Source organism: Zymoseptoria tritici, chromosome 6 (genome assembly GCF_000219625.1).
Source record: "Zymoseptoria tritici IPO323 chromosome 6, whole genome shotgun sequence".
In the NCBI taxonomy this organism is placed as follows: domain Eukaryota; kingdom Fungi; phylum Ascomycota; class Dothideomycetes; order Mycosphaerellales; family Mycosphaerellaceae; genus Zymoseptoria; species Zymoseptoria tritici.
Genome location: NC_018213.1, coordinates 674,735 through 702,728, shown reverse-complemented (window position 1 = coordinate 702,728; position 27,994 = coordinate 674,735). Strand labels below are relative to the sequence as shown.

General features: G+C 54.0%; 8 protein-coding genes across 8 annotated transcripts; 4 read left to right on the top strand and 4 right to left on the bottom strand.

Moving 5' to 3' along the window:
- Positions 1 to 2,119: 2,119 nt before the first annotated feature.
- On the bottom strand, positions 2,120 to 5,080 carry MYCGRDRAFT_109766 (uncharacterized protein; the record flags this gene model as incomplete). Its single annotated transcript, XM_003851350.1, has 1 exon — positions 2,120 to 5,080. The coding sequence occupies one exon, from the start codon at positions 5,078 to 5,080 to the stop codon at positions 2,120 to 2,122; it is 2,961 nt and encodes a 986-aa protein (XP_003851398.1).
- Positions 5,081 to 6,001: 921 nt separating this feature from the next.
- On the top strand, positions 6,002 to 8,767 carry MYCGRDRAFT_93735 (uncharacterized protein; the record flags this gene model as incomplete). Its single annotated transcript, XM_003851880.1, has 4 exons — positions 6,002 to 6,718; positions 6,823 to 6,910; positions 7,212 to 8,299; positions 8,396 to 8,767. 4 exons carry the CDS (start codon positions 6,002 to 6,004, stop codon positions 8,765 to 8,767), a joined length of 2,265 nt encoding a protein of 754 aa, XP_003851928.1.
- Positions 8,768 to 9,067: 300 nt separating this feature from the next.
- On the bottom strand, positions 9,068 to 10,929 carry MYCGRDRAFT_43763 (uncharacterized protein; the record flags this gene model as incomplete). Its single annotated transcript, XM_003851349.1, has 4 exons — positions 9,068 to 10,196; positions 10,245 to 10,470; positions 10,521 to 10,695; positions 10,753 to 10,929. 4 exons carry the CDS (start codon positions 10,927 to 10,929, stop codon positions 9,068 to 9,070), a joined length of 1,707 nt encoding a protein of 568 aa, XP_003851397.1.
- Positions 10,930 to 14,349: 3,420 nt separating this feature from the next.
- MYCGRDRAFT_100434 (uncharacterized protein) lies at positions 14,350 to 17,345 on the bottom strand (the record flags this gene model as incomplete). The annotated part of the gene is made up of 5 exons (XM_003851348.1): positions 14,350 to 15,320; positions 15,498 to 16,103; positions 16,260 to 16,592; positions 16,668 to 17,073; positions 17,137 to 17,345. 5 exons carry the CDS (start codon positions 17,343 to 17,345, stop codon positions 14,772 to 14,774), a joined length of 2,103 nt encoding a protein of 700 aa, XP_003851396.1.
- A 305-nt stretch (positions 17,346 to 17,650) lies between these two features.
- On the top strand, positions 17,651 to 18,872 carry MYCGRDRAFT_72878 (uncharacterized protein; the record flags this gene model as incomplete). The annotated part of the gene is made up of 3 exons (XM_003851881.1): positions 17,651 to 17,732; positions 17,788 to 18,471; positions 18,562 to 18,872. The coding sequence occupies 3 exons, from the start codon at positions 17,711 to 17,713 to the stop codon at positions 18,870 to 18,872; spliced, it is 1,017 nt and encodes a 338-aa protein (XP_003851929.1).
- A 423-nt stretch (positions 18,873 to 19,295) lies between these two features.
- On the bottom strand, positions 19,296 to 21,469 carry MYCGRDRAFT_72874 (uncharacterized protein; the record flags this gene model as incomplete). The annotated part of the gene is made up of 6 exons (XM_003851347.1): positions 19,296 to 19,550; positions 19,608 to 20,652; positions 20,707 to 21,012; positions 21,064 to 21,207; positions 21,257 to 21,357; positions 21,415 to 21,469. The coding sequence occupies 5 exons, from the start codon at positions 21,286 to 21,288 to the stop codon at positions 19,296 to 19,298; spliced, it is 1,782 nt and encodes a 593-aa protein (XP_003851395.1).
- A 181-nt stretch (positions 21,470 to 21,650) lies between these two features.
- On the top strand, positions 21,651 to 22,377 carry MYCGRDRAFT_81098 (uncharacterized protein; the record flags this gene model as incomplete). The annotated part of the gene is made up of 2 exons (XM_003851882.1): positions 21,651 to 21,742; positions 21,795 to 22,377. The coding sequence occupies 2 exons, from the start codon at positions 21,702 to 21,704 to the stop codon at positions 22,108 to 22,110; spliced, it is 357 nt and encodes a 118-aa protein (XP_003851930.1).
- An 809-nt stretch (positions 22,378 to 23,186) lies between these two features.
- MYCGRDRAFT_28846 (uncharacterized protein) lies at positions 23,187 to 23,721 on the top strand (the record flags this gene model as incomplete). The annotated part of the gene is made up of 2 exons (XM_003851883.1): positions 23,187 to 23,226; positions 23,279 to 23,721. Coding segments are annotated over 2 exons (483 nt in total), but the record flags the coding sequence as incomplete, so codon positions are not given.
- Positions 23,722 to 27,994: the final 4,273 nt, after the last annotated feature.

The following is a 27,994-nucleotide window of genomic DNA, read 5'->3' as shown; positions in this document are numbered from 1 at the left end:
GCATGCATGGAAGAGCTGTACGCTGTGGTATCGATACTCCCCGCGAGAGCACTAGCTTTCGAATCGGATCACCGAGCTGACAGCACACGGTATGGTTCTAGCTCCGCCAACGACATCGAACGATTGTGCCCCGCTCTCATCGAGCACAAGTAAGATTCTGAGGCTGTGGCGAGGACTTGGTCACGTTCGTCGTGAGTACCAAAGAGGCTGTACCATGAGCACGCCGGCAATATCGTGCCCGCAGATGCTTGCGATCATACTTGTCCCTCACATCGACACATGAGGTCGGAAGGACAGCGGGCGTTCCCAAGCCCTAGCTGTTTTTGAACATGAGCGTTCGGAACCTGTACTCGCAGCCGCCACATACGTTCTGCTGTTGATTCGCGGAGCAGGTGACAGAGTTGCCGACGAACGAATAGACGTCAGATTCTGTGAAGGGCGGCGCAGTATGCGTCCAGGGGTAGCTGTTCGTCGTTGCTTCATCCCCACAAAGTGGAGAGACCACCCATGTAGCACTTTGCGGGGAAGCTGGAATCCCTGCAGCCTTGATGCAACGTCCAAGTAATGTCCTCCCGGTCGATGCGGGCAGAGTATCATGCTCAAGCATTGGCATGGAGTCGGAACATCCGGGTACTGATGGAGTGTGGAGCTCGACGCAGGATGTCCACGCAAGCTGACTGGGATCATTGAAGGCAAACCGAGCACTTTGTACCCTCAAGAATGGTTTTTGACGATATTAGCCAGGCAAATGCCACCGAGTAGTCATAGAATCCAGTACGACTCGTCTATGGATTTCCCCTACCGGTCGCCGAAACAAGCCTTGAAATGTCTCAAAGCCGGGCCACGTTGGCGAAGGGGAGCGCTATCCGAGCCGAAGCATGACCAGGAAAATAGGCAAAATCGAAGGATACGCAGCAAAGCTGCAGTGATACAGTAGCGGTACCACGAAGGTGGAGGAAGCTCCCTGGCCCGCTGGCTCCCGTTGTCAAGCTTTAATCCTCGCGAAGTATCGCCGTACTGGTCGTGTGTCCACAGCTGGCAAGTTCGCTGCACATGGCCCTCACCGTCGACCGCATGTGATCGAAGCAACCTCACGCGGCTGCTACTGATCAGCCATTGGACGCATCATCCTGGATCTGACGACGAAGGAGCTGCCACCAGATTCCCCTCACCATCAGCTTGAGCCTCCTGCTTCAGATCCGCAGATCTTTCCCAGAAAATCGTGGTCACAGCATGGAAGACGCAGCCGTGTATTCCGCAGAAGCCAAACAGAGCAAAACCGCATGAATGGAACGAGTATGAATGGCGGTACTGGCAGTTGCACCGCATCCCTTGATTGCAGACCGAGCGGCTTAAGAATCGGTACATACTGCTCGGTACGATGCAGTTGCACGATTGATGCAGACCATCTGTGGGTAGCTGTCGGGTTTCTCCAGTATCACGGATCTGACAGCGCCGGATATCTGCGTTCGTTCTTCGTTGGCTGGGCTCCCAAGTCAGCTTCGAGCATCGATCGATGGTGTAGCAGGTACTAGTATTCTCTCTCGATGTCAAGCGGTCAGCACCTATAATGAACAGATGAACGGCTCAGACTCACTCTTGGATCGGAGAGATGCACAGCGACAAGCAGCATCTGACCAACAAGCCCAGATAATCACCACGAGCGCCGTTCCATCGACCTGTACCCCAAGCTACTGCATCGTGTGAGTTGCCACTACTTCGCCAGAGCTGGTAGAGTGAAAATGCTTTCTATTCCCTAGATTGGAGACTTTAGTTACAAGACCAAAACAAAAAAGTATACAGCCGCTCGCTTGCTTCGCTCAAATACCAGTACCCGTTTTCCAAAGCCTTCACGTTCGTCCAGCGTATGCCCCTAATTCCCTCGATATTTCCTCGCCGCATCTTTCCTAACATATGTTCCTTGAGCGCAAAGTTGGTGTATGTCGAGTGGAGCATCATCCCGTTCGCAATGCAATTTGTCCTTCGGCTCCATGTTGCTCGCCGTCCCACGATTCCAAAGTAGAGATCCACAGTCCAGGTCCACAATCCAGGAAGGAGCAGAGACCAATGCATTTTTTCCCATATGCGCCAAGAGATGAGCTCCGTATCCTTCCTCACATCAAACTTCCATCCCATCGTCCCATCCCGGCCACGAAGTCTCACTCTCCGCTCCGTCATCATCGTCCTCGTCTTCCACCTCTGTATCTCCACCACCTTCAGTGCCGTCGTCCATGACCCCACTATGCGGCGTCGCGTACGCGAACGGCGTGCCGCTCGCTGCCCTTCCTCTTCTCTCATTTATGTGATCGTTCAGCCCCTCGCGACTGCCAGCTGGAAAGGCGCCTACACTTCGTCGCCCAAGCAGGATGCCATGATCTTCAAACTCGGCGGGACTGCTCCCACGTGCAGGATTGGACGATGCACCGCCAGTATAAGGCGACAGCGGCTCTCGACTCCAGCGGGGAGTGAAGTTCACGCCTCCGCGATGGAGCTCTGGCGAGCCTAACGGTCCAAGGGCAGAGGAAGAGGAGTTCCGCGAGGAGAGTGAGGAGACACGGCGACGTTTGTCGGCTTTGTGCTCCACTTCTCGATCGCGACGTTTTGGGTTGGCGGCAGCTACAGGATGTGGCGAGGAGGATGGCGGAGGTGCGATGGGAAATCTCGCTACAGGTGGCGATTGAGACGTTGGCATCGAAGCTGACCGGAACGTCGACGAGCGGCGAAGTTTGGTGATTGGCACGGAGTGCGACAATTGATCGCGCTCGTTGTCTGAGTCGGAGATGGAGATTTGGTCTGCGAAAGAAGAGTGGAGGCTTGCGGCGCGGTGGTCGAGCCGGTCGTTGTAAGACCAGCACGCTTCGATGACATTGCCGACGACTTGCGCTGCGTGGATCTCGCCATCGGCGCCATACATTGGCAGACTGCGGAGTGCCGGCCAGGACCAGAACTTGTGAGTGGAAGGCTGAATATAGGCTTCTGGAGTGGTGAGATAGAGGCGTCGCTGGCCGTCTGGCAACTTCATCATTGCGCTGGAGTCGAGGAACTCGGCAGTCCATAGAGCGCATGTGAGCATTTCTGCTGGTGACAGGAAGCGCAAACGGGAGGATTTCCGTGCTTTGCGCAGCGGAACGAACGGCTGCTTGAGAGCGTGGTATCTCTCCAGCGTTGAGGTTGATGTCAGTTCGTGTTCGTTGTCGTTGCCCAGGACATCGCCGAGTGCCTCGGAGATGCTAGACCAGATGTGACGGGCATTGGGCGATGTGATCTCGATATCTCGGACCAAGCCTCGAGACTCTAAACGCTGGAACACGGCGCCGCTGGGCCCGCAAGCCTTAGCAGACAGCCACTCTTCCTGAGTGCTACGGGCCCACTCTTCGATTGAAGCGGTCGTCCAGGCTGCGTTCTCACTTGCACTCGACGGGAACGAATTCTTCGCTGTGAAGGAGTGCGACTCCAGTGGACCATTCCATTCTTCCGAAGCACGAGAAGCCGATCTTCGCTGTGATTGACGAGAGGATTCAGTTGAAGAGAACCAAATGCCCGGCAGTTGTCGGCCGAATGGAAGGAGGACAATCTGTACATGCCAGGGACGGATGTACGATGGCATTGCGGATTCCTCCAGCTCGGTCAGACGAGATTCCAGTGCGTCGATGCGTGGACCAGTCTCTGCGTTGGCGGCCAATGTCGCCAGAACGATTGTTTCAGTCTGAGCGGCAGCGTCACTATCGAATGACCCATCCGATGCGAACGAGCTGGTCTCTGGCAGGAAGTGCCGTCCTGCACGCTCCCGTGGACTGTCGGAATCATGACTCGGCTGAGCGTCTTGGTCTTCACGCCACTGCTCAAGGTCTAGCACACGGTTCTGGAAGGACTCGAATCTCTCGTCCACATCGTTGTTCTCATCAGCTTTGTCTTGCTCCGTGCGCCAGTTCTCCAGATCCATCAGGCGGCCGTCGACCATGTCAAACCGATCGATGACTTCGTCACTGGGAAGGTGAGCGAACGACATGCTCTCGAGCTGATCAATTCGCTGCCCGAAGTTCTGTATTGTGTTGCACATCTCTTGTATTGAAAGACTGGGACCTACGCTGGACGCACGTCGATCAATCGCGCGAGATCCGCCGGTCAGATCCGCTGAAATGACTTGGTCGGTGTTACGATGCGATTGTCTTGACTGAGGAGCACTCGGAGACACGCCCTGCGCGCCAGTAGCCGCTAGAGCGTGGAAATCGGGAGTCCCGCGAACGCTCGGAGTGGCAACCTCTGTCGCGCTATGAATGTCGCCAGGTCGAGCTTCGTTCGTCAGTGCAGAGGGTATGTTCAATGGTGGAGCCATGGAATGAAATTGACGAGCCGTGCTCGCTGCCGGCACGTTGCTGACTTGAGGTTCGTCGACCACACTTGGCACTGCAGTCGATGGAAGCTTGGACGAGTTGCCAGAGTTGCTGCCATTGTCCTGGTCGCGCGCGAATCCGTTGAGAGCCTGCCACAGGCGGGTGTTGATGGATTGCGATTGCGGTTGTGACTGTGGAGGAGCGTTGTTCCCGATGCCAAGTCCGACGCCGTGAAATGCTCCTGGCGTATATTGTAATGGCGTCTGGAGTGGATTTTGGTGGTCAACCGGCGTCTGCTGAACTGGCGTTGGCGGTGCAGGAGGTTGATATGTAGCAGGACACGTGCCATTGGTAGCACCCACACTAGTATCTCCCATCAATTGACTCCATGTCGGTGCTGTGTATCCCGCCTGATTGAAGCCAGGAGATCGCATCTGCGATCCGTAGATCATGTCCTGTGTGTTGCCATTCGGCAAGCCCAAGCTCACAAAATCGTGAAAGCAAGCATGATGTCCGCAGAAGCAAGATGTCCTCTCGCTTTCTTCCCGCACTACGGCGCTTGTGTTCAACCAGAATCGCCGACACCCGCAAGTCGGTGCCTGTGGTCCTCCGCTCAGATCACGATATCCGCACGCTCCATTGGGAAGATATGTCGACTGCAGCTGTCCTCCATTCCCACCTCCATTGATTCCACCGTTACCGCCTAGCGTTGCTCGACCAATGGACTGTCCATAGCTCGCCGCCATGGGCGAGCCGCGAAGCTCAAGCCCGAACGGTCACTCAGCATGCCATGCGCTCGTCGCTGGGGATCGTAGGTCGTACACGATTGGTCGGTCGGCGATATGCTCACAGCAATGGCACAGCTGTAGGCGTACAAGCGTCGGAAGGTCGATGTCGTTGTCGGAGCAGAAGCGTTCGTGAGCGTGAGCAGTGGTTTCAAAGGCGTGAGAATTGTACGGATACTTGTGCAGCAAAGGTAACAAAAAAAGAGAAGATGGAGCTCGCGAGGGATTCCCTTCCCCCACGCGATCACTGTAGACGCCTCGACAAGGCCTCGTAGGCCGATAAGCATGTCGGAGAATTGTCATTGGAGCGGACCTTACTCCATCGCGGCCCGTGTGCATCATCCCCGCGAGTGCACGCTTGGACCCCTTTTTCTCTCGAAACATTCACTCACCATCGCACTTGTTTTACACTAGCCTTCACGACAATAGCAAGACCATGGCACCGTTCGTGTACCTACAAGCAACTCCTCAGTGGCCTAGCCGATCTGGTACAATAGAGAGACCAGCCCAATGACTGGAACTGTCGAAAACTGCTGCAATCAAAGCCGCCTCAAGCGGAACGCAATGCGAATACGCAACCCCATGCAGGCATACGCGTGTTAGACTGACTCGCGCGGGCCTAGCTGACATGTCCGCGAAATTACTTGGAGCTTCTTTGTGCTTGATGACTTGTCCGAGACCGACAGGTGAGAGCTCGAGATTTTCAGAGGGCGCAAGAATCATGGCTGCGGATATTTGCTACAGATTTGTGAAAGCACATCGATATGCTGACTCTTTTCTCTACGTCGGTCCTCTGGTAGGTCTTGACTCCTTGGCGCACCTCAAACCTACAACATTCATTCCTCTTCTCACTCAAGCAGCGCTGAGCAACCATATCTCGTCATGGTTGGCGGAGTTGCAAAGCTGAATGGAGCAGCTGCGAGCAGACCTCCAACAGACCCTCCACCAAAGAAGAGCTACACCCAAGACTCCGAGCATGAATCCGCTGGCGATAAGAAGGAGCACATCGTTCTGCATCGTATCCGCCAACGCAGCAGATTCTTTTGGACGCCAAATCGCACGATCGAAAACCTCTATCTCGACCTTCGCTCACCATCGCAAGCCTTTCATCGATCTACTGCCCTCAACACTAAATACTTCAACTTCTCCGTCGTCAAACGCGGCCAGCTCAACATGCCCCATCTCCAGCCTTGCGAAGTAGACTGGCACGAGCGAAACTTCGAGATCCTTCCGAGAAAACTGCTCTATCAAGAAGCTCAAGTTTGGCCTAAACCTCCTCGGCGTCACAGGAAGCTGAGCCAATACTATCGCGGGTATCTTACTTCGTCGATCAATGCCAAGAAGAAGTTCCAGAAGGGCAAAATGCAGCGTCTGGTGGAGGAAGCCGACGATCTGTTGGAGGATGAGGCAGAGTGGAGCCGGAAACGGAAGCGAGTCAAACGCCTGTGGGGAGACTACGGTGATGACGATGAGGATTCCGAGAGTGATGAGGAGGACTCCGAGAGTGATGAGGACTTCGAGAGTGACGATGACGACGATCGAGACAGCACTGGCCAATCCGCGAGGACCTCATGTCCCTGTCTTGGCGAGGACGACTGTGTGCGCAATCGGATGTGAGGCTTTGCGATTGGTGTGAGAAGAACGCACCGGATCAGCTCGCAAAACTGAGAGGGTATGTCGAGTGTCGGAAATCAATGTTCCAGCACGGGGTTGCGGCGCAAATCGCTGATGTGATGGACACGGTGAGTGAATGGGCGAACGATGCGGCCGCCTCGAAGGAGACCGATTCCAGTGAGTAGCCAAACTGGCAGGAAGACCTCTTGGGGACCTGCATGTAAGGTTCGTAAGGCTTGTAAGGCTTTCCATATCTTTCACTTCTTCTCGTTTCCCATCTTGTAGCGTGAGGTCATTAACCAAACAAGCGACCTCTTGGCAGATTCTTTTGTTTGCACGTGAAATCACGCTAAGCTGTTTGGTTGGTGATATTCACTTCACTTCGTCATCCGCAATGACGCCGCGCACTTCCATTTGCAAACGACACTTTTGGTACAATAAGAAGAAATATTCATCACCATCTTACTCATCCACCAAGTCTGTTCCATCACTTGCCATCCTCTCTTCCCACACACGCCATACCACCCACGGCTTTGTCACCACAGCAAAACCACCACTAGCAAACGAAGCACGTTCAAGACGTCCATCGAGACTCATCACAACAACTTCATCAACGACGAGATGCGCCTCAAGCACGATCTCGAAGATCCAACCGCCTCTCCTCGCCCCACGAAGCGCGAGTCGAAGTCGCCCGAATCGTCCGGCATCGTGACTCCGGCATCATCGACTTCTGCATCATCGTCCGACTCCATGCCAGCTCTGCTTTCCGCGGGCGCAGAGCAGGACCCAGACTTCGCCTCTGGCGCATCCGAAGATGCATTCGACGATACATCAGAGGAGGCCCTCGAGGCTAACTTCAACTCGCTAGCGAGCGAGGGTGTACACTCAGACATCACATCGGGTTCAAAAATCGGGCAGCCTGGCGACATGGGCGCTTTCCTTGACAGGATGTTGGGCTTCCAAAGCGGCAGACATATCGAGGAGAATGCTCCACCGAACCGCCATCAGTTCTCTGCTCGCTTCACCTCCGTCGAAGACGACGCTGTGCACTCGGATGATGCATCGGTGCTGAACGTCGACGGAGATTTTGACATGGACGCCTTCATGAATGACGTGGCCAGACACAGCGATGGCACAGCGATTCAGGAGGACGGCACGACCCAGCCACCGCCGGACTTGGGGATTGACCCGCAATTGCTCTCCACAACACAATTCCCACATCATCAGCCAGCAGCATCGTACACAGCGGCGAAGATGCAGTCACAAGCGGTGGTGGACGACATGATGATGCTCGAGCAGCCTCATATTGATGTGCAGCCAGCGGAGTTCGATGAGCAGCTAGCAATCGACAACGCACATCACGAGGGTGACAAGCAACAGGCGGCAGAAAATGCACCTCGTGGCACCAAAGCTGCTGCGTCCACAAAGCTGGAGCACCCATCACTAGACGCGGCACCGATACCGTTTCAGCCTACAGTCTACATTCTCTCCCATCTGCCTCGCTCTCTACCCGAGGACCGCCAACATCTGGACGACTTCTTCCACTCCTCGACCATCGTAGTCCCAGTGTGGACCAACTACGACGGTCGCCGGGGCTCATGGTACAATAGCCACGACTCGCGCTTCGAAACTTGCGGTAAATTCACGCTGTCACTCCGCGAGCACGCGGACGTGCATCGAACCCTCGAGAGCCTAGGCGGCGTTCACGATATCCGCTTCGGAAGTGTTCGCTTTGATGTGGGAACTGCGTTTCGCTCGCTTGCCCGGGTCTACATCACCTTCGTTCGTCCGGGAGAACCATACCAGGGTACGGGACAAATTGTTCCGCTGGGTGACGGCTCGTCGGGTTTGGTTGATATCTTTGCCGAGGTTGTGCATGGTCACTGGAAGATTGCGAAGCTGAATGAACTGGTCGTGGACTGGATGGCCGAGAATATGACTGAGTGGCCGTCTCCGGAGGGATTGAATCTGGAGGATGTTGAGGCGGTGGCGTCACTGTTTGTGAACCGCCCGGGAGCGTCGTGGAAGAGATGAGATGATGGCATGCGAGATCGAAGAAAGTAAAGATGGGTCGAAAGATTCGGGGTCCTGCCTGCTTCCTGATTGCGCTCTACATCTGGAGTGGAGTTGGCCGAGGAAGAGAAACACAGGTGAAGTTCCAGTCCGCTTCTCCAAAGGCTTGCTATTGAGAGGTCCTCGATGTAGGCAAGAGCTCAAAGTGGTTCAAGAACTTCACTCGCTGATTGCTTCGCCGCTGTGGCAGTCTTGCACATTTCCATACTGAGAGCTAAAGCTGAGGGCAATATGCCGATCAAGAATTACTCTTCTTTCAACCTAAGACCAACCCTCTCCAACCCCCAAATCCTTCGTCCTCGGCCCAACGTATTTCCTCCTCGCCCCAGCAAACCACCACCCTACGGCAAACACCCCAACGAAACCCGCAATCGCAATCGCCCAATTCATATTCTCCGCCGTGACCGGTTTCGTCGTCGGGAAGAACAGCACCACGCTGATGAAAATCACCCATATCACCGCCACCAGATTCGTCGGAATTTTCCTCCACGCCGGAAGAGTGTATGGGCCGGGTGTAAACGTAACCTTCGATGCCGTTGAGGAGGCGAGGGTGGGAAACTTCTCAGCGAGATACGGTTGCCAGTGGGAATAGTACAAATGCGCTACAATGACGGCGATATATGACAAGTCCAGACACGGCGCGCAGAGGTTGAAGATCCCCGTAATGGTCTGCGTGCTTCCCAGACCGATGAGGTTTAGACATCCGCAAAAGCCGACGACGAACCACACGGCGTAGACTGGAGTTCCGGTACGAGGGTCGATCTTACTCCAGAGGTAGGAGTAGGGTAGAGCGTCGTCCCGTGCAAAAGCGTATGTCATGCGTGCGTTGGCGAGCATGGCGGAGCAGCCAGTGAAGAACTGCACGAGGATGACGAAGCAGAGCATTACTGTGCCACCTGCGGGACCTCCAGCGTTGAGGAAGAGTTGGGCGACAGGAAGACCGGTGGGTGAGGCGAGGATGGAAGTTGGGTAGTCGAGAGGCAGGCAGAATGTAAAGGCGATGTTCAGGCCGAGACCGAGAGCGCCGGAGACGGCGACTGCGAGACGGATGGCGAGTGGACCGCGGACTGCGGCATCGTGCGTCTCTTCGGAAAGATGGGTTGTGCCGTCGTAGTCTGTCATGACCCATGCGACGGAGAGGAAGCCGAGGAGGAAGGAGAAGCCGATGGATGACCAGCCGGAGGAGGCGCGGAAGTCGGTGAAGACGAATTGCCAGGAGCGGAGGTCGGGAGTGGAGAGAGGGAGGGCGATGCAGATTGCGATTGTAGCGAGGATGTTGATGGGTGCGAACCAGAGGATGATGCGGTGGAGATTCTTGGTGGGCAAAGAACAAACGCAGCCGAATATCGTGAGGGCGAAGAGGGCTACGAGGACCGTCTGCCAGGGTTTGCTGGAGATGCGTTAGTTGGAGGGAGGACTAGCTGTTGGTCGGACTCACGGAGAATATTGGTAGCCGTCGCCCAGCAAGCCAGAGTTCATGCTTGCTCCAGCGAGGATCATCTGGCCGATAGTGTATGCCAGTGAAGCAACTCCACATGCTTGACCAAGGAAATTACACCAGCCGATGATCCAGGCCCAGATGGCGACATGCTCTTCGGGGACGACATGTTTGGTGACAAAGTACATGCCTCCAGCGGTCGGGTATGCCGAGACCAGTTCAGCGACTCCACATGGTCAGCAAAAGAACAAGCTTGAGACCACAGCCCACGGTTACCTGAACTGGCAATAGCATAAGCCATGAACGATCCGATCAGCCATGCCCATACCGCAGTTGCTGGACCTCCAACACTGATCGGAACGCCATATGTCGCTGGTTGCGATCCTAGTACTCCAAGTACAGAGATGGCGTATGAGACTGTGGACCATTTGGTGAATTCACGCCGCAATTCCTTTGCACCAGTCGTCAGTCATTTGATGCTTCTGAGGCACAATCGAGACAGACTCACCTGCTTGTAGCCGATCCTAGCCAACAACCTCGCATCCTCATCCTGGATATCTACCTGGCTTGTTGTGGTATTCGTAGACTTGGCGGAAGAAGGAGTTTCTTCGACGGATTTGCGGTCTTTGACGTCTTTCGCTGTGTTCGCATTCGGAGAATATTCTGGGAGAACACCATTGGTCATCATGGTCAACTTCTCAAAATTCATGAAGACGCTTCACAGACACATAGACGGAGCATGGAACGTTGACATCCCAACCCATGAGAACCCAGACGGAAAGCCGCAGGTATTATGCGAACTCCCGACCGCCATTTGGGTTGGGTCACAATGAGAGCCGCAAGCAACGTGGGGCCCTTGAAGAGGCATGACGAAGCAGGGAAGGACCCGGTAGAAGTACCGTAGCACGTCTCGGGAGTTGAAAGCCGCGCTTGTTTGACTCTGGTGGGAGGAACAATTGCCGCGAGAATAACCTGTGGTAGCACGGCGATCTTACCGGTGTGTCTCGTGCAACGATGGGTGGATGAGAAAGCAGCGTGGCGTACTCACGGTACTCAGCCGGCGATGGGTAGGACGGGAACACGCCACGCTTTGCGAGTAGAATGGTCCTCAAGGCAAGGGAAAGTTGCGGTCAGGAAAATGTGCCGCTCTGAGGTTTCGTGTGACATGTCGCGGCGAATCGTATTCAAGGAAAGTTTCTTCACTGACCGGTTCCGTAAGGTCCAGATTCTCGGTAGTAATCCAGTAGCGGCGCTGTTTCCGAAGGTTCGCCATATAGAATCTGGCCAGACATGGACAGGGTCGGCAGCCTTCAGGTCCTTCGTAGGTATGCGTTCGGGAGTTCCGTGGCTCGTCCAGACTTGGCTGTTCCAGCTTTGACACGCTCGTTCGGACGCAGCAGTTGCCCAAAGACCGTCCCGAGCACACGTATGGAGGGAGACAGCACGCCCGTCTGCTTTTGCACGCCAATTCGTCTTATGCGAGCGGTAGTATTGATCGGGTGGGTGGAAGATATTCAAGTTGGACCAAGAAAGAATGGAACGAGAGAGTGGACCGGGACCTGATCCAGCAAGCGCCGATTTGTCAGCAGCTCCACTCCCACCCGACCATCGCATTCCGTCGCACCTCATCTCATTCCCTCCACCAATGCACGCTCCATCTTCCCATCAAGTCCGAAAGATTGAATCCGAGAGGCTGGCGGCTGGAGATCGGGACAATGCATAGACTTTCATGCATGGCGACCTTGGGGTCCGACTAGAGCGGTGAGTTTCGAGGATGACCCACTGCCGGATCTCGACTCAGCGGTGAAGACGCGCCGGCAGGATGATGGAGGTGCGAAACAGGCAGAGGAGACATGATACTGCTGCAGTACGAAGTCTTCAGTATACGCAGACCGGCGGAACTGCAGGCCCCTTGTGTATACGACCGACCTCGGAGTTGCTGATCCTCCGGAAATTCTTGATCACTGGACATGAGCTCTATTTCAAACACATCGCCGCTCTTCTCCTCGCAAGGTGAATCTCATGGACGAGCCACGACGCTGCTTCATGCAGCTATCCATATGTGACTTCCGATCCACACGTCCCACAGCATACGGAAACTGAAGCGGAGATCTTCCAGTCCCGGGCATAATTGATCGTTCCGTCCAGAGAGTGTGGGCTGGATTTGGCGCTGGCAATTTGATCATGCCAGCATCGTTTGTGCTAGGATCGACCTTCGATGAACACAATGTGACATTGACTGGTCAATTCCACAACAGTAATTAAAACGGCAATACATGTGTTCCCTGCATCTCGCATCCAATGCCAGACTCCGCGAACGTCATCGCAGAGCGGCAGACCTTTCATGCCAAGGCCGTCGCACCGTAGCCCAGCTGCTCGGCCTGCCTTCTACTGACTTTACGCCAACCAGAAACAATCGCGATCGACACGACCGACACCATCGACTCTAACGACCCCAACGACCGTCCAATAACTGCAAGGACGAACTTCATGCTTTTCGCATCGACCTTGCTTGCGCTCTGCACCTCCGCGCTGGCAAAAGACTGTCACCGGGAATGCCAGGTTCCGGACAGCTTGGATTGTGCTTGCGTATGCAGCCACTTCGTCCCATGTCGAACCAGCGTTCATGTCGCAAGAGCAAAAATGCTAGCCATACTGCGACAGTACGGCGATCCGACTTGCCCCAATCCTCCAGCCTGAATCTCAGAGCATTTCCACTGGAGTCACGGAGATGGCGACGGACATTCTTCATCGGGCTTGTATCGCCTGGATATTCCGAGAGCTTTTTTTCGCAAGCATGAAGAGGCACCCGACCTCGTGGACGGAGTGATACGGATGTCTTCGCAGGATGATCGTGTTCAGTTTGTGGGAAGGAGAAAGCGATCTGGTCTGATCACGTGGACGGTCCCCGACATGAGCCGAATACGAAGCATCCAGTCTTTACCGAACTTTCGGCAGCCCAGGTTCCAGCATCGCCCGGTCTCCCGACGTCTATTGAAGCGTCACATCCATGACTCCCCTGCACGCCGAGATGCGAGTGACCCGCTGACGCTCGCGTATCAACGATGGAGCTTTCGATCAGATGCAGACTTGCTGCGACGACCAAGATCGAGAAGGTCTTTGTTTCGAGTTGGAGACTGCCGAATCCCAACAGGGAGAGCATGAAGAAATGTCCAGCGGCGAAAACAGCCAAGAGATGGCTATGCGGAAAAAGTGCGCCGTGTACGAGGATTCCAGTCAGGCCCGGGACCGGGTTCCAGCATTAATTGCACTGACTTGCGTCATGTGCTATAATTGACAGCCATGCCTCCCCGGCCCAACTCCAGCGCCGGTGCTCCGCTATCGCTCAACATCGTCGTCGTCAGCCGAGCCATCTGCGTCCATAAAAGCCTCCGCTCGACGGCACAACTTCTTGAAGTTTGCGCAGCACTTCCAAGTCAGCCGGCCATCGAGTACACGACAGAAGATCACAAGTCATCGACAACTGTCATCAACAACATCACGCCCACCACCAAACCCACGACCCCAACGACATGAAAATCTTCTTCCTCGCTGCGGCCATCCTGGCGGTCTGCGTGTCCGCAATGCCAGCCATCAAACCCGAATGCGTGCCATTATGCAATCCACATACTTTCACCACAGATTGTGGATGCGTATGTCTTCTCTGGCCTGCTTTGCGATCCTCGCTACCACATACTGACCTACTCGCAGTGCAACGCCCCCGAATCCACGTCGGGATGCTGATTCGGCAGTCTAGACTGCTAGAGGTTCGTCTCAGGAACATCGGAAGCATTGTAGAGAAGGAGTTGGTGGAGGGAGGAAGTTCTTGTGGCACTGTCACTGTTCGGTTGAAGATGCAAGATCTCGAGGAGGCGGGTGTTCGGATCGTGTTCGAGGCAGACGCATGCTCTGTCGTCCACTCATTACTTCAAATTCACGCACTTTCTCTTTTCCGCTCGCTTCTTCTCTTTAGCTGAACGACACATTACACTTGACTGAAAACCCTCTCTAGACGTCTCTTCCGCCTCAAAGGTCATTCTCACTGCGCCGCATCAGCGAAGGGTCATCGTCGTATTCACAAGGACTCCGCTTCGAAACAGCGCGCATCAGGAGTCACCCTGCTTCACATCGCTATACTTATCTTCCTGCGCATGGATACTGCTATGCCGCGTCATCTTCGCAAGGCTAGGCCCTGGTGGACGTGGAGAAAGGGCGGCATCGTAATTCGAAGATGTGCCGCCCGAGCATGCACAGCAACACTTGTGGTGATCAGCGAGCGGCTTGTCCAATGCGATGAACGATAGTACACGAGGCGTGAAAATGCTCGAATCTGTCATGACACGATCACCGTGCTCGGCAGCTGCGGCGCAAAGTCATTATGGGAGTCCCTTGTGCATTCCGTTTAGTGTGGAAATGAGCGCGGATGGAGGGTTGAACGTCACTTAGCGCTGTTCGCGCAGTCTCTGCGATAGACATTCTTTGCGCGACTCAGGGCTCCGTTCCGACCATCAGACAGGGTTGTCATCCTCAGAGCAACTCGCCCTCACCTTCATCCTCGCCCCATTCTCCATCAGTATCCTCCTCAGCCATCAATCGTTCCGCCTCCTCAGCCCTCCTCTGCACTTCCTCCAATCCGCTGACTTTCTCCACGTAGCCTTTCTCGCCGAGCGCTCTCTTCAAAAACTCCCATCCTTCCTTTTCGTACGCCTCCAAGACTCCCGTCCCACATCCCGCACAGCAGTCATATGCTTGTCCAGAAATCTGCAAGACCTGCCAGGTGGACATGTATCCGCGGAGGATATGCGGTACAGTACCGAGCGGGTGAGACCCAGGTTCTAACGGGTCGGTAGGGGGCGCAGCGGCGATGGCGGTGGATGTGAGAGGCGGCGGTGGAGGCGCAAGGCCCTTCAAGCGATGTTGTGTGATGGACACTAGAAGTTCGACGGCTTGCGCAGACGCAATGGGAGCGGCACCGGGGCGGGTTACCGTGCATTGCTGGTCGAGAGTGGCGGAGCGGAGGGAATCTGCGGGAGCGACAACGTCGGAGCAGAAGTAGCAGGAGAGGGACTGAGTTGTCTGTGGTGTGCTGGAGAGGGACGGCGTGGGGTTCGTAGAGAATGAGGAGGACTGTTCGATGGGATCTGAGGCGGCGGCGGCGAGAGCATCTGGGACAGAGTTCGAGTGGGTTTTGGCGGTGACGGCTGATGAAGAGGAAGTCGTAAGTTGAGGAAGTCGCATGCCGTGGCGCATGACCATATATGTATCGAAGCCAAGAGCGGCATTGATGACAATCTTGTTAGCAGCTTTGGCCATTAGCGTAGGCAGCCAGCGAGACTCGCGAGTGTCCATAAGAAGAAAGATCGCATCATGAGAGTCGATCAGTTTTCGGAGGTGCTCATAGCATTTCTTCGTCTTCTCTTCATCGACGAGCGGATGGCCGGCCATCGGAACGCTGAGGACCACGCCCGTCGAGTCGATACCAGGATAGATCTCGGACAGAGCATCGGCTGCTCGTTGTGCTTTCCACACGCCTCCATTTTGGCAGTCTTTAAAATCGAACAGTGGTTGGCGGACGGGGTTCGAGTAGCTGACCCGGCCGTTGTCAACAAATGTGATCTTGCGCACGCCCCAGCCCATCAGATTTCTCGCGACGTAGGATCCAAGCGTACCCGCGCCGAGAAGGAGACAAGATGTGTGCTTGATGGTATCAAGATCGATTGAGGGAGATATCCGCCATTTGATGAGCTTGAGATTGAGGTCGACCGCTTGATCTGCGAGGCGTGATGGATCGAGGTATGATGCTAGATCAACTGTCTTGGACATGATCTTTCCCTGGTCTCCTCGCTCCCAGCCAGTGACCTTGGGAAATTGTACTACCCTTTCTGGTGGCGGTCTGACTGCTTTTACCTTTTCTTCCATTACTGGGACCACAGCTTTGGGCTTCTCGATGATGAGCTCACCAAATCGATCGACCTGACCTGGCAGGAGAGCGCTGGAGTCGGACATCTTGGTGACCTCTTGCAATTTCTCTTCCGCAGAGAAGTCCCAAACAGGTTCCGCCGTCTGCAATGTCATGATGACAGAAGTAGGGTGCTCCCTTCGAGCATGCACATCTCGATAGCAGAGAACTTGCACCTTGTCCAGTCTCCACCTTTGTCGTACCAGAACGAGCAGATTCCGCAGCATCCAGCCGGGATTGGAGGGAAATGTGGAAGGGTCGGCGAAGCAGACATATCGATCATCCGGTCTCGCATTATCAAAGAAACCAGTCTCGTATGCCGACAACGGTCCGATCCACCAGAGAAAGCCCAACTCACTCAGACTTGAAGATCTCGAGTTCTTCCGTTTCTTCATGCTCAGATTGCCGTCTTCTTCCTCTTCTTCGACTTCACCCCATCCCTTCTTCCACTGTGCTTCCAGCACTTCCTTCCGTAGTCGCTTTGCCAGGAAGAAACCATGCTGTCTGGTGTCCACGCTATACCGCCATGTCTGCACTGCATCCACTAGTGTCGTTGTCTCTTTCGCTTCCAGCTGCTTCGTGGCCTTCTCAGGATCGTTCGATGGTGCGACCAGTCTCCATTGCGGATCGGAGTGTAATGCGGGGTATGCGAAGTGGTATGAGAACTTGTATTTCTTCAAGTCGGCAAAGCATACTGCGGTGAAGGAGCAGAGCAGCGAAGGACATGAGTAGATTGTGCCATCCTTAATTGCATCCCAGATCATGCGGCCGGCTCTTTCGATGTGTGCGGCCTTGTCGACCTGTCGGAACTCTTCGATGGTGTTGAAATTGCGGATGAAGCCTTCGGCGCGGTAGAAGCCTTGAGGAGTTCTGAGGACATGCAGGTCAGTGTCGTGAATCCATTCTCTTCAAGCACAACAACTCACTACTTACTCGTCAGTCGTCAAGGAATTGCCATGGATTTGCATTCGTGTTGATCGATCGGGAGCATCTTTGTGACTGATCTCGTACAGTCCGAGAACCTTCCGAGCAGATGAGTCGAGTTTGTCGTGATTGATCTTGAGCGAGGCCAGGGCTGAGTAGAATGCCAGCTCTACGTCTGAGCTCCAAGGAGCGTATTGCAGCGGTAGGAGGGTTGGCATTGTTGGTGAATCGAATGCGGTCGGTGGAGAAAATGGTCGTCGCAGAGGAGCAGACGTTGCTATCGTAGCGCGGTCATGCGCCGCAGGTGGTCGTAGGATGTCGTGTCTTGGAAGAAGGTCTCGTGACCGGGAGAGTCAGCGGGTTTGGTGATGATGGAGGAGGGCAGAGGACGTGAGGTCAATGAGTGGGGCTCGACCGGCAGCTTGACGCGGGGCGCGTCGATCTCGTCCGAGTTGGAATGAAAGACACGCTAGTTCTAGTGAAATGAATTGGAGACTCGATTTGATGCGTGAATTGAACAAGATCCATCGATCTAACCTACCTAGCTTAGGTATCAAAAGACAACCGAAGACTCGATCTCGAGATGCTCATAGGGATCTGCGGCGGTGAGCACATTGCACATTGATCCATATTGATTGAGCATCCACTAAATTCATGCAGCAATCTGCGCGGGCAAGCATTCCGTCCTGGACTACCTCGTCACCCAACACGACTTCCAAGTGCTGGCTCTGGCCTCGGACGAGCAAGACTCTTCGATCTCTCTTCCGCGGACAAGACACATCCAGCCGATCACCACATTCCCCACCATTGACCGACTCCTCACCCATGCAACCCGCGACTGGCGCAAGAACTTCGTCACCGTCTCCATCCACTCCACCGAAACCGTCGACATCCTCTCCCGCCGTCCTTGTTTCCTCCTCCTCCACGTCGACGCTCCAGTCACTCTCCGCTGGCAACGCTACTCCGCCCTCCATACCCCTCCTCCCTCCCTAGAGTCCTTCATTACCCTCTCCGACACACACCTCTACTCTCCTCCCCACCCTCTAGCTGCCCTCTCCAAACGTGCCTCCCTCACAATCCTCAACTCTGCAACCTCGACATCTACCCTTCGCGCCTCCCTCGACAAACTGAACCTACCCGACCCGACGAGGTTAAGACCAACCTGGGACCATTACTTCATGACCCTCGCCTCCCTTGCCGCCCGCCGCTCTAACTGCATGCGTCGCCAAGTCGGCTGCGTGCTTGTCCGCAACTCCCGTATCCTCGCGACGGGATATAATGGTACTCCTCGTGGGGTTCGGAACTGCAGCGAAGGCGGGTGTCCGCGCTGTAATAACGCTGCAGGTCCCGCTCCCGAACCAGCAGTAGCCAAGGAGGAGACAAGCTTCCCCTTATCGACACCTTTCCAACCACCCACCGGCGGCGGCGGCGCAGCGCTCGATACTTGTCTTTGTATCCACGCGGAGGAGAATGCACTTCTTGAAGCTGGGCGGGAGAGGATCGGAGATCGAAGCGGACCACCGGGGAGTGGAGCGGTGCTGTATTGCAATACATGCCCTTGCCTGACTTGCACGATGAAAATTGTGCAGGTGGGAATTGCAGAGGTGGTGTTCAGCCAGAGCTATTACATGGATGCAGAGGCGGCGAAGGTGTTTGAGGAGGCGGGAGTGAAGTTGAGGCAATTTGACGGCGGGTTGGTGGGTGGAGAGGGAGTTGTGGATGTTGGGGAGGGGTGGGGTGGGTAGGAGGGCGGTAGCGCGAGAAGTTAGGAGGATGTGAGAACGGGTCGAGACGATCGATTCGGCGACAGATGAAGGTGTGCCGAGGCGGCGGCATTCGACGATCATTTCGTCAATTCTGGTCGTGTGGCAGGGCTCTCACATATCCTTTCCCATCTTCTCCACCGACACCAGCTTTCGTGAGCCATCCTTTCAACGACGCCTTTCACTCTCGATGCGGCCGTCCCTTGTCCGTTGCACCAACGCGCGCCACATTGCGAATGCGTCAATTCCTAGCCCATCGACCCTCCACTGAGTCCATACAGCACTGATAGCTTCGCCATCACCATGCATGCCACCATTGCACACGCTTAGTAGCCGTCTATGCCTCATAAGATCGTCTTGCTTCGTCAGATCCTCTCACCCCACCACGCTTTCCGTTCTCCATCCTTACAAATTCAAAAACTGTCCTCCCGGCGTACTCTGCGTAGTAACATGCCCCCTCGTCCCCTCAAACAAACTCTTCCAGATGAACGCCTCGCTCAATAATAATTCCACATCCTTTACTGTCCATCCTTTCGTCGGCAACGCCTGTAGAAACATCATGATGTCTTGGAAATCCATCTTCTGCAGTTCGTTGGACCATTTTACGAGAAAGGCGGCGCAGACGTAGAGATGGAAGGTGGAGAAGCCCGTCTCTTCGGCCTGGTTGTAAGGTCAGCACGTGTAATGTCAAGTCGTAACAAAATCTGACAGACTCACCAGATAGGTGTCCCACATCCGCACCACATTCTCGACAGATACCTCCCTCATCAAGAGGCAGTTCATCCATCGGAAGGAAAATTGGATGAATTCCACGCCTTCTTTTTCGAGATGTTTTGCTAGGCCACCATCGATGCGAGATACGAGATCTCGTAGAGCTTGGACCTGCCGTACAATTCCTGGCTGCGCGTGGATGTAATTATCTTGAATCCCGGAGAGCAGAGCTGTCAAGCACCAATATGTATCTGCTTCCACAGCATCGAGGACCGCTTTCGGTAATTGTCCTGGATCAAAATCGGAGATGTCGTCTGAGGGATCGGAGGAAGATGTGATGTATTGCCCGAGGAAGACTTGGAAAAAAGGCGTTACGAGGTCGTTGATGCCTTGTACGTACCCACTTGCGGGATGTCGAATGGCCCAGACGTACAGGATTCGCTCGAGAGATCGTTGGGTGGTCGGATGGCGGTACAGTGGGAGAATGGGATTCGTTCTTGGGACGTCAATCGTGATTTGGTGCCAGAGGACTTCATCGAGGCCACGAGGGGCACGAGCAGGGGAGGCAGGGGATGTTGTTGATGACAGGCTTGGTGAGCCGGAGTTTGTTGTGGGACGCTCGAACGCCTGACGCACGCTGTCGAGGTATTCTTTCCTCTTTCGCTCTAGAAGAGCGACGCGACGTTCGGAAGATGTGGGGAGGTAGTTCAGCAGGATCTGCCAGGACATGGCGCGGACTTCGGGTGGGAGACCAGACCAGGCGAGATTGCGTAATTCTGGGAGAGATATTGAGGAGGCTTGTAAGATCTTCTTGAACTTGTTTATTCGTGTGATGCGGGCGGCGTGAGCGTCAATGTCCTTGGGTGATGCGGTGGGCTGGATTGGAGGGTGGTAGATGAGATGCAGAGAGTTTGCAGGGTCGCGGAGGATGTCCTTGTATTGAGGTCGGAGAATCTTTTGATTGGAGAAAGTGGGAGATGGTCGAGTGGACGGGTAGGTCGGGATGGTTTGGGCGCGCTCTTCGGTGATGTCGCCGTTGTCGAGGGCCCAACTTGACATGGAAGCGGGTGTGATTGATGTGCCGTTTCTTGTAGTAGTGTTGAACTTTGAAGTACCTCCTCCTGGATCTTGTCCTCGCTTGTTGGATGCTCTCTTTCCTTTCCGCCGCATGTTCGCTATACTGGGCAGACCGAATTCATCCTCGTCATCGTCCACGCCAAAGTGGTCCTCCTCATCTTCTGCTGGACTCCACGCATTGCTTGTTTCCGCCAGAAGACTGCTATTGCCTCGCCGTGCAGGAGGCGATGATACCGCTGAGCTTGATCCAGGTGGTGGTGTGTTTCGGTTTCCGTAAGAGGTAGATCTGGGGTTCGAGGGAGGAGTTCGTGGTCGAGTATCGCCGGCAACGGATCTTGTTTCACGATTAGCCCGGATCGCATTGACCTTGGTACTGAGATCGTACAGCTGACTGAGGTTCAAGACATCGGCGTGGGAGTATGATGCGCCAATGACCTTGCGCGGTGGTTCAGGCGGCGCATTCGATGCGCCGCTGTCGTTGCTCCGCTGGCTATTGGCCGAGGTGGTTCGCCAGAAGGGTGTCGCGGTGCTGGCATTGTAAGCGTTTGTCGTGTTGATCTTGTGATGCGTTGTGTTACTCGTTGCGATCTATGAACGCCCATATGTCCATATTAGCGGAGGTCCTCGTAGGTGGAGCAATCTACGAACCGACTTGGATCATCTCCTGCTGAGAGGGCGTCTTGATCTGTTAGCTGACGACGTTCGACTGGGAAGGCAGTAATGGCATGGTATATACCTGACGATGCGACGGTCGCTTGAAATTCATGCTGAGAAATGTCGTGTTGGTCAAGACATGTTATCTGCTGTGGTTCAATCACATGCGAGGTGATGTTGAAGTCATTGGTCGCGGGCGCTTGGACCCGAACCCGAACCCGAACCCGAACCCGGTTCAACCTTCGTCTTCCGCATTCGTTCAACAGCTCTTCTTGTCCTCTTTACCCTCGACACCAACTTCTTCTTCCGCGCGTGCCCTCACAGACCGCGCACCTCTCTTCGCCACACTTCAGTCGACCGTCTACCAACATGGCTGAACCAGATATGGACGAGGACCTCTTCGCTGATCTGTCAGTCACTTCTTCTACCGCGCGCATCTGGACTCGAGCTAACACGTATCAGCTACGATGGCGACGACAACGAAGAACCTGCGCGCGAACCTGCGGCGACCACGACCGAGCCTGAAATCGACACCGCCGAAGATCCATCTCCAGTCATCGCAGTCGGCAGTGCCGGCGGCGCTGCTGCCCAGGAGGAGGACACACAGGCGAACCAGGAGCACACAGAAGAGCACAATGACATGCAAGGCATGCATCAACAGCAGAACAGCAACGACTTCGGTATATCATATGGTCAGCCGCGCGAGGAGCGGCCAATTGGCACCAAGGAAGATGGGTACGTACTCCCCTTTGACGCGCGACGTGTGTGGGTTGTGTGAGTGAGTATGTGCAATGTGATATGTGACACGTGAAATCACGGCAATGGCAGCAGCAGCAGCAGAAGCAGCCGTGCTTGCGATAACAACGGCACGACGAGCGTCATATCCTGCCCAACGTCCGACTCGAACGAGCCATGTCAACATGCCGACGGCCCAACCACGCGGTCTCGATTCTGGGAATTACAAGCGAGAATATCAATATGCTCAATTATGGTGCAACGACACAACCATACAACGATTGCTGCGCGGTCATGGCGCATACTCTGTGAAGGGTCTGGAAGTTGTGGTTTGGAAGGAAGCAGAGCTACTCGTGGCCGGCTGCAGGAAAAGGACTGGAAGAACTCTTGGCAAGCTGTTCTTGATTCATGGGAAAGCGCGCTCTCTCGCTATACGCATGCCTCAAGGCACAATGTTGCAGATCCGACTGGCGTGTCGATGAGGAGGGTCCTTCAGGACGACACTTCACCATACCTACTTTATTTGTGAGGTCGAATCTCAGAACAGCGCACGACCTTGGCTTTGGAATCGATAACAACTCGCCTAGCGTCCATTAGCAGCAGCAGAGTCGGATCAGACAGTCAGACAGTCACTCAGCAGAGACGAGATAGCCGATAGAGTCGTAAGATCACCGCGTTGACTCGCTTCCTGAGGAAGTCGCGAGACACGGTGGTCACGACATGCAGTCAGCTCGATATGCCCGAAAGAAGCAGGCCATGCCGCAAGGCGCCCGTTCTCGCACGATCAAACTCTCCCGCTGTTCTGCGCTCGCTCTCATCCGGACAAACTTCAGAAAATACCCCACTCTGGTATTGTGGTCTACGCCACCCGCTGCGACCTTGAGCAGCCGTACGAATATAACACGCGCGCGCATTCGATGTTGTCGTAACGCGATCATATCCTGGCACCTAAACAAGGAAACAAGACCTGTTGCTATCCAAGATGCTGGCCGCTCGAGATTCTTGGACATAGGAACATATACTAATCTACACAAATGCACACAACATACACTACTCACACATGCCCATCCCATGCACCCAGCCACTCCTTTGTAACGTACCACTGACCCAACCCATAGAAAGATGTTCATCGGCGGCCTCAACTGGGAAACGACCGATCGTAAGCTTTAATCTTCTCCTCCTCTTCTTTCATTCCTCTAACGCCGTCTCAGAATCGCTCAAAGACTACTTCTCCCAATTCGGCGAGGTGGTTGAATGCACCGTCATGCGTGACGGCCAGTCCGGCCGTTCGCGTGGTTTCGGATTTCTGACGTTCAAGGACCCGAAGACAGTCAACACGGTCATGGTGAAGGAACATTCCCTCGACGGAAAGCTCATCGATCCCAAGCGTGCCATTCCAAGAGACGAACAAGAACGAACCGCCAAAATTTTCGTCGGTGGCGTGTCACAAGAAGCGACCGAACAGGACTTTAAGGAATTCTTCATGCAATTCGGACGTGTGCTGGATGCCACGTTGATGATGGACAAGGACACCGGCCGGCCCCGTGGTTTCGGTTTCGTCACGTTCGATGATGAGAAGGCTGTAGAACGCACGCTCGAGGGCCCGCTCGCGATTCTGGGCAAGGGGATCGAGGTCAAGAGAGCGCAGCCGAGGGGCAAGATGGGTGAGGAGGAAAACAACAAGGGCGGTTTCGGACGCGGTCGTGGCGGCGGGTTCCAGCAGTCCGGCGGCTACAACAACAATGGCGGCGGAGGTGGCTTCAACAACCAAATGGGAGCGCAGCAGGGACCAGGAGGTGGTGGAGACGCCATGACTCCTGCTATGGCGGCGCAGTACTGGCAACGCATGCAGCAATTCCTCGCTTCGCACCTGAACGGAGGGATGGGCGGCATGGGTGGCATGGGCGGTATGGGAGGTGGCATGATGAATCCGGCCATGCAGCAGATGATGATGATGCAGGCTGCCGCTGGACGTGGTGGCGGACAGATGAACCCGCAGATGATGCAGCAAATGCAACAGATGCAACAGCAGCAAATGCAGCAGCAACAACAGGCTCAGCAGCAAAATCAGCAGGGCATGGGAGGAGGTGGAGGATCAAATGGCTCGCAGTCACCCATGGCTGGCGGGGGAGGTGGTAACAACAACGGCCAATTCTCCGCCTCCGAACAGCTCTCATTCGAACAGCAAAAGTACGAACGTCAACAAAACGCCCGCCTTCAACAGCAGAACTTCGGGGGGCCGAGCAACACCTGGGATGGAATGTACGACGACGTTCCTGCTCCTCAAAACTTCCGCGGCGGTGGCAACTTTGGTCCTGGACGCGGACGTGGTGGTCGAGGTAACTTTGGTGGAGGCGGAGGGGGAGGTGGGGTTCCCAACGCGCCCACTGGTCCGAAGAACGCTGGTAGGCCCGGTGCGAACTATCGAGGTGGTGGACGCGGTGGTGGAGCGGGCAGAGGTTGGGCTCCGTATCCTGGCGGTGGACGCGGCGGCGGAGGCTCTTAGGCGGGGCCTCTGATTGCTGGAGCGTTTCCCGCGTCACCGACTGCAGGCTACGACAACCCTCTGATGCGGAATGTCGCTTTTGGCGCGGATGGCAGTTTCAACCAAAACGGTCTGGGCGGGCAGCGATCTCCTGGATTCAGCACTCACTCCAGCAAACGTCGACGAAGCAGCGCCTCGCACAATAGCGGCTCCCCCTACAAGGTCAACGCTCCCCACAACAACAACACCAATTCATCGTTCACCATTCGCGGCGCGGCGAACCTCAACGGAAGCCCGCCATCTGGACCACGAGGCAAATCGATCCCACGCGCACACCGCAACAACAAGGAGCGGAAGAAGGATGTTGACCCAGATGTCCCGAAGAATGCGCCTGCAGATGGTATGACGGGACAGGAGGATCTTCCTTATTAGGCGTTTGGGGATGTTTGATGGTCTGGTTTTCTGCGAGTTGTTCTTCTGTTTGGGAGGGGCCCTCCAGACTCAAAAATCATGTCCGATGGGTTTTTAGGACAGATAGTTACACCTCCGCGTGGTGCAATGGCCACGCCCTCCGTGTTGATCTCGAATTCACCTTCCATTTCCCCTAGAGCACCCTCTTCCAGGGACTACTCGGCCGTAACCTCAATCGCGTCTGTAATGATTGCCTGACGTGCCATCATCTTTGTCTTTTGGAAAGCGTGAACCACAGGCTGGAAATGGTTGCCGACTTGGGTACCGCCCGGGAGACCCTCGAAGGCGCGGCCAGGAAGTGCCTCAAGGCTGTTCGATTTGAAATACCGGAACTGATGGGTAGCTCTGTTGTAGATGGTCTCTGCATGCCCCTCCAGACCTGAAAATCGTCAACCTTTCCGAAGACAACTCTGACAAGATCATTTCCGAGTGGAACGTTGTGCAGAATCTTCGTACCCGCCGATGGATGGATAACGATGCCAGTCTTGTCGATCTCGAAGTTAGCGTCAAAACCTCCTCAGATTCGTCCATCAATCATGGTTCGCGTAGGTCGGAGCTCCGGAATCTGATCGAGGATTTTCCTGAAAGGAAGAAGCAAGCCTCCCTCACCCACCATTCGAGAATCCCCTCGACAACACAATCCAACTTGGTATCCCCAAACACTAGGCGATGTGACACGCGCGCTGGATCATTGTCATTGACGACGTCGACCTGGGCGACACGTGCAACGAATTCCCAATGCTCTCGCACTACCAGGTCGTGCTCCAACCGCAAGTTTTACATTTACGAAGTACAACTTGGTCGCCTCGAATTCAAGACTATCAATCGCTCCAGGCTCTCCTAATCCTGAAGTTTGGACTGCAGAGTGGTGTCGTTCCACACCGCAAGAACGCAGTCATTCATGGCTGCCATGATAAAGAAGACCCGAGCCACTGGAATGTGCTCATCTTTGACCGACAGTTAAAACTCGCGCATAAAGGGCTCAGTGCCGGAGTCGGGCGAAGGATTGGAGTACACGTTCGTTCGAAGACGGGGAATAGTTGGCTCGATCTGACTTCCCTGGCGGCCTGCTGCTTCTAGTATGCAGCATAACCTCTGTAGTGAGGGTAACGTGTGCAAGGAGGAAGTTAGACGACCTGGAAGTTGGTAGCGCCCGGCGCTAAACCGTAAATGGAAGCGCTTTACAGCGGTTAACCCCTGCGGGAGGCTCCCGCACTAATTATCGTCCGTAATTAACCAAACTTCTATCTTACCTCTGAACGCGTGTTTTTAAGGGCTCTTTAAAACAACACCCTTAAAACAACGACTATAATGCCACCTCGACCGCTAGCTAGTATAGCATAGAATGCTAAAACACGGCCTAAGAAGGAGGCCACTATTACGAATACTATTAGAGACTAGGGCACCGGTAGATTCTAGCACTACATCGATTGCGCCGTCCTCTACGATCTTCTATATAGCACCTTCCTTAATCGATTAAACCGTGTTACTTAGGAACGCACTATTGCACACGAGCATAAGAATCGACTAAGTAGAGCTAGCCGAGCTGCCCTTATAGTCTACATTAACCGGCTAATTAATATAGGCTTCCCTCTAGTATATAAAATAGTTAGGCTGTAGGTAGAGTAACTACGAACTTACTAGCTTAATTATAACCCTAATAAGGAGCCTATTAGCGTCTACTAGCCTACAGACTTTATTAGTAAACACCCTATATTACAACTAAAATAGGTAATAGCGAGGGACTCTAATTAACGTACTATAGAAGGAAACCCTTAGGTTTTAAAGGAGTAGTTTAAGCTGCTTAAGAAGACGATGTAAGAGCTAGATATCGTGCTACCGGATACATATAATATAGATAAGACTAGCTACATACTCGGCATAGCTAACCGTATGCATTAAGCCGTATGTAGAAGGTTAGCGGCTACTATACAATTCTTATAACCTAGAGCTCGTAAATAGGCTATAGTAATTAAGGCTATTAGTGCTACTAGTGCATAGGTGCTACCCTATATTATCTTTAGAGCGAGGCAGATAACAAGGAGCCTACTAACAACATTCTAAGCTCGCTTTGTCGATAAGGCATTCCTTACAATTACTAATAATAGCTAGAGTAATAGAGACAATAGCATCGTATAGCTACAACACTTTAATACTACTAGTCTACCTTCTGCTCCTAACCGCTAGCGACTGCTTATTATAGATAGCTACTTAACACATAAGGACCTCGAGTTTATTAACTACGCCCTTACAAACCGTATATAGCTTATCTGTTTACTAAGCTACTCTACTTACCTTTTGTAGCCTCTTAATATTAGCATCTTCGGTCCCCTTAAGGCGGCATATAGCTTAATACTACTTAGGCTTATAGCTAAGGAAGGGCTAACTTAGGTTAATAAGGAGGACTTCCTAGATATGTATACGGAGATAAGGGCAATAGTATTTAATAAGCTAATGTAAAAGGTGCAGTTAAGAATAGAGTAGTAGTATAAATTACTTTAGAACGGACTCGATTCGATACTCTCTCGGAAGGAGGAGATTCTACGTATCCTTATAATATAGGCGTAATCTAGCTCGAACGAGCTCGAAAGGCCTTAGTAGGGGTGTATATGCCGCTAAGGTAGGGGATTAGATGCCGATTGTCGGTATTCGGCGGAGGCAGATGTAACATAGCCCCCCTCCTTATGTAGAGCGTCGCGCTCTAAACGGTTTTACCTCGAGTAAATTCTTTTTAGTGTTTGCTAAGTTTAATAGCCTAAGGCCTTAATTAGGGTCTACCGCGGCTTTAAAACCTAGGCTTGGATCCCTCGAATTCTTCTCTTCTTTAACAACCTTATATAGACTTAGTAAGTATAACTTAACCCTATCCGATAGCTAAATAGGTCTAAAAGTGCCCCCCTAAGGGGCATTTGTAGCCTATATAGTGCTAACGTAGCGTTTAGTTCCCTTCTAGCCCTATCTTCTACCGGAC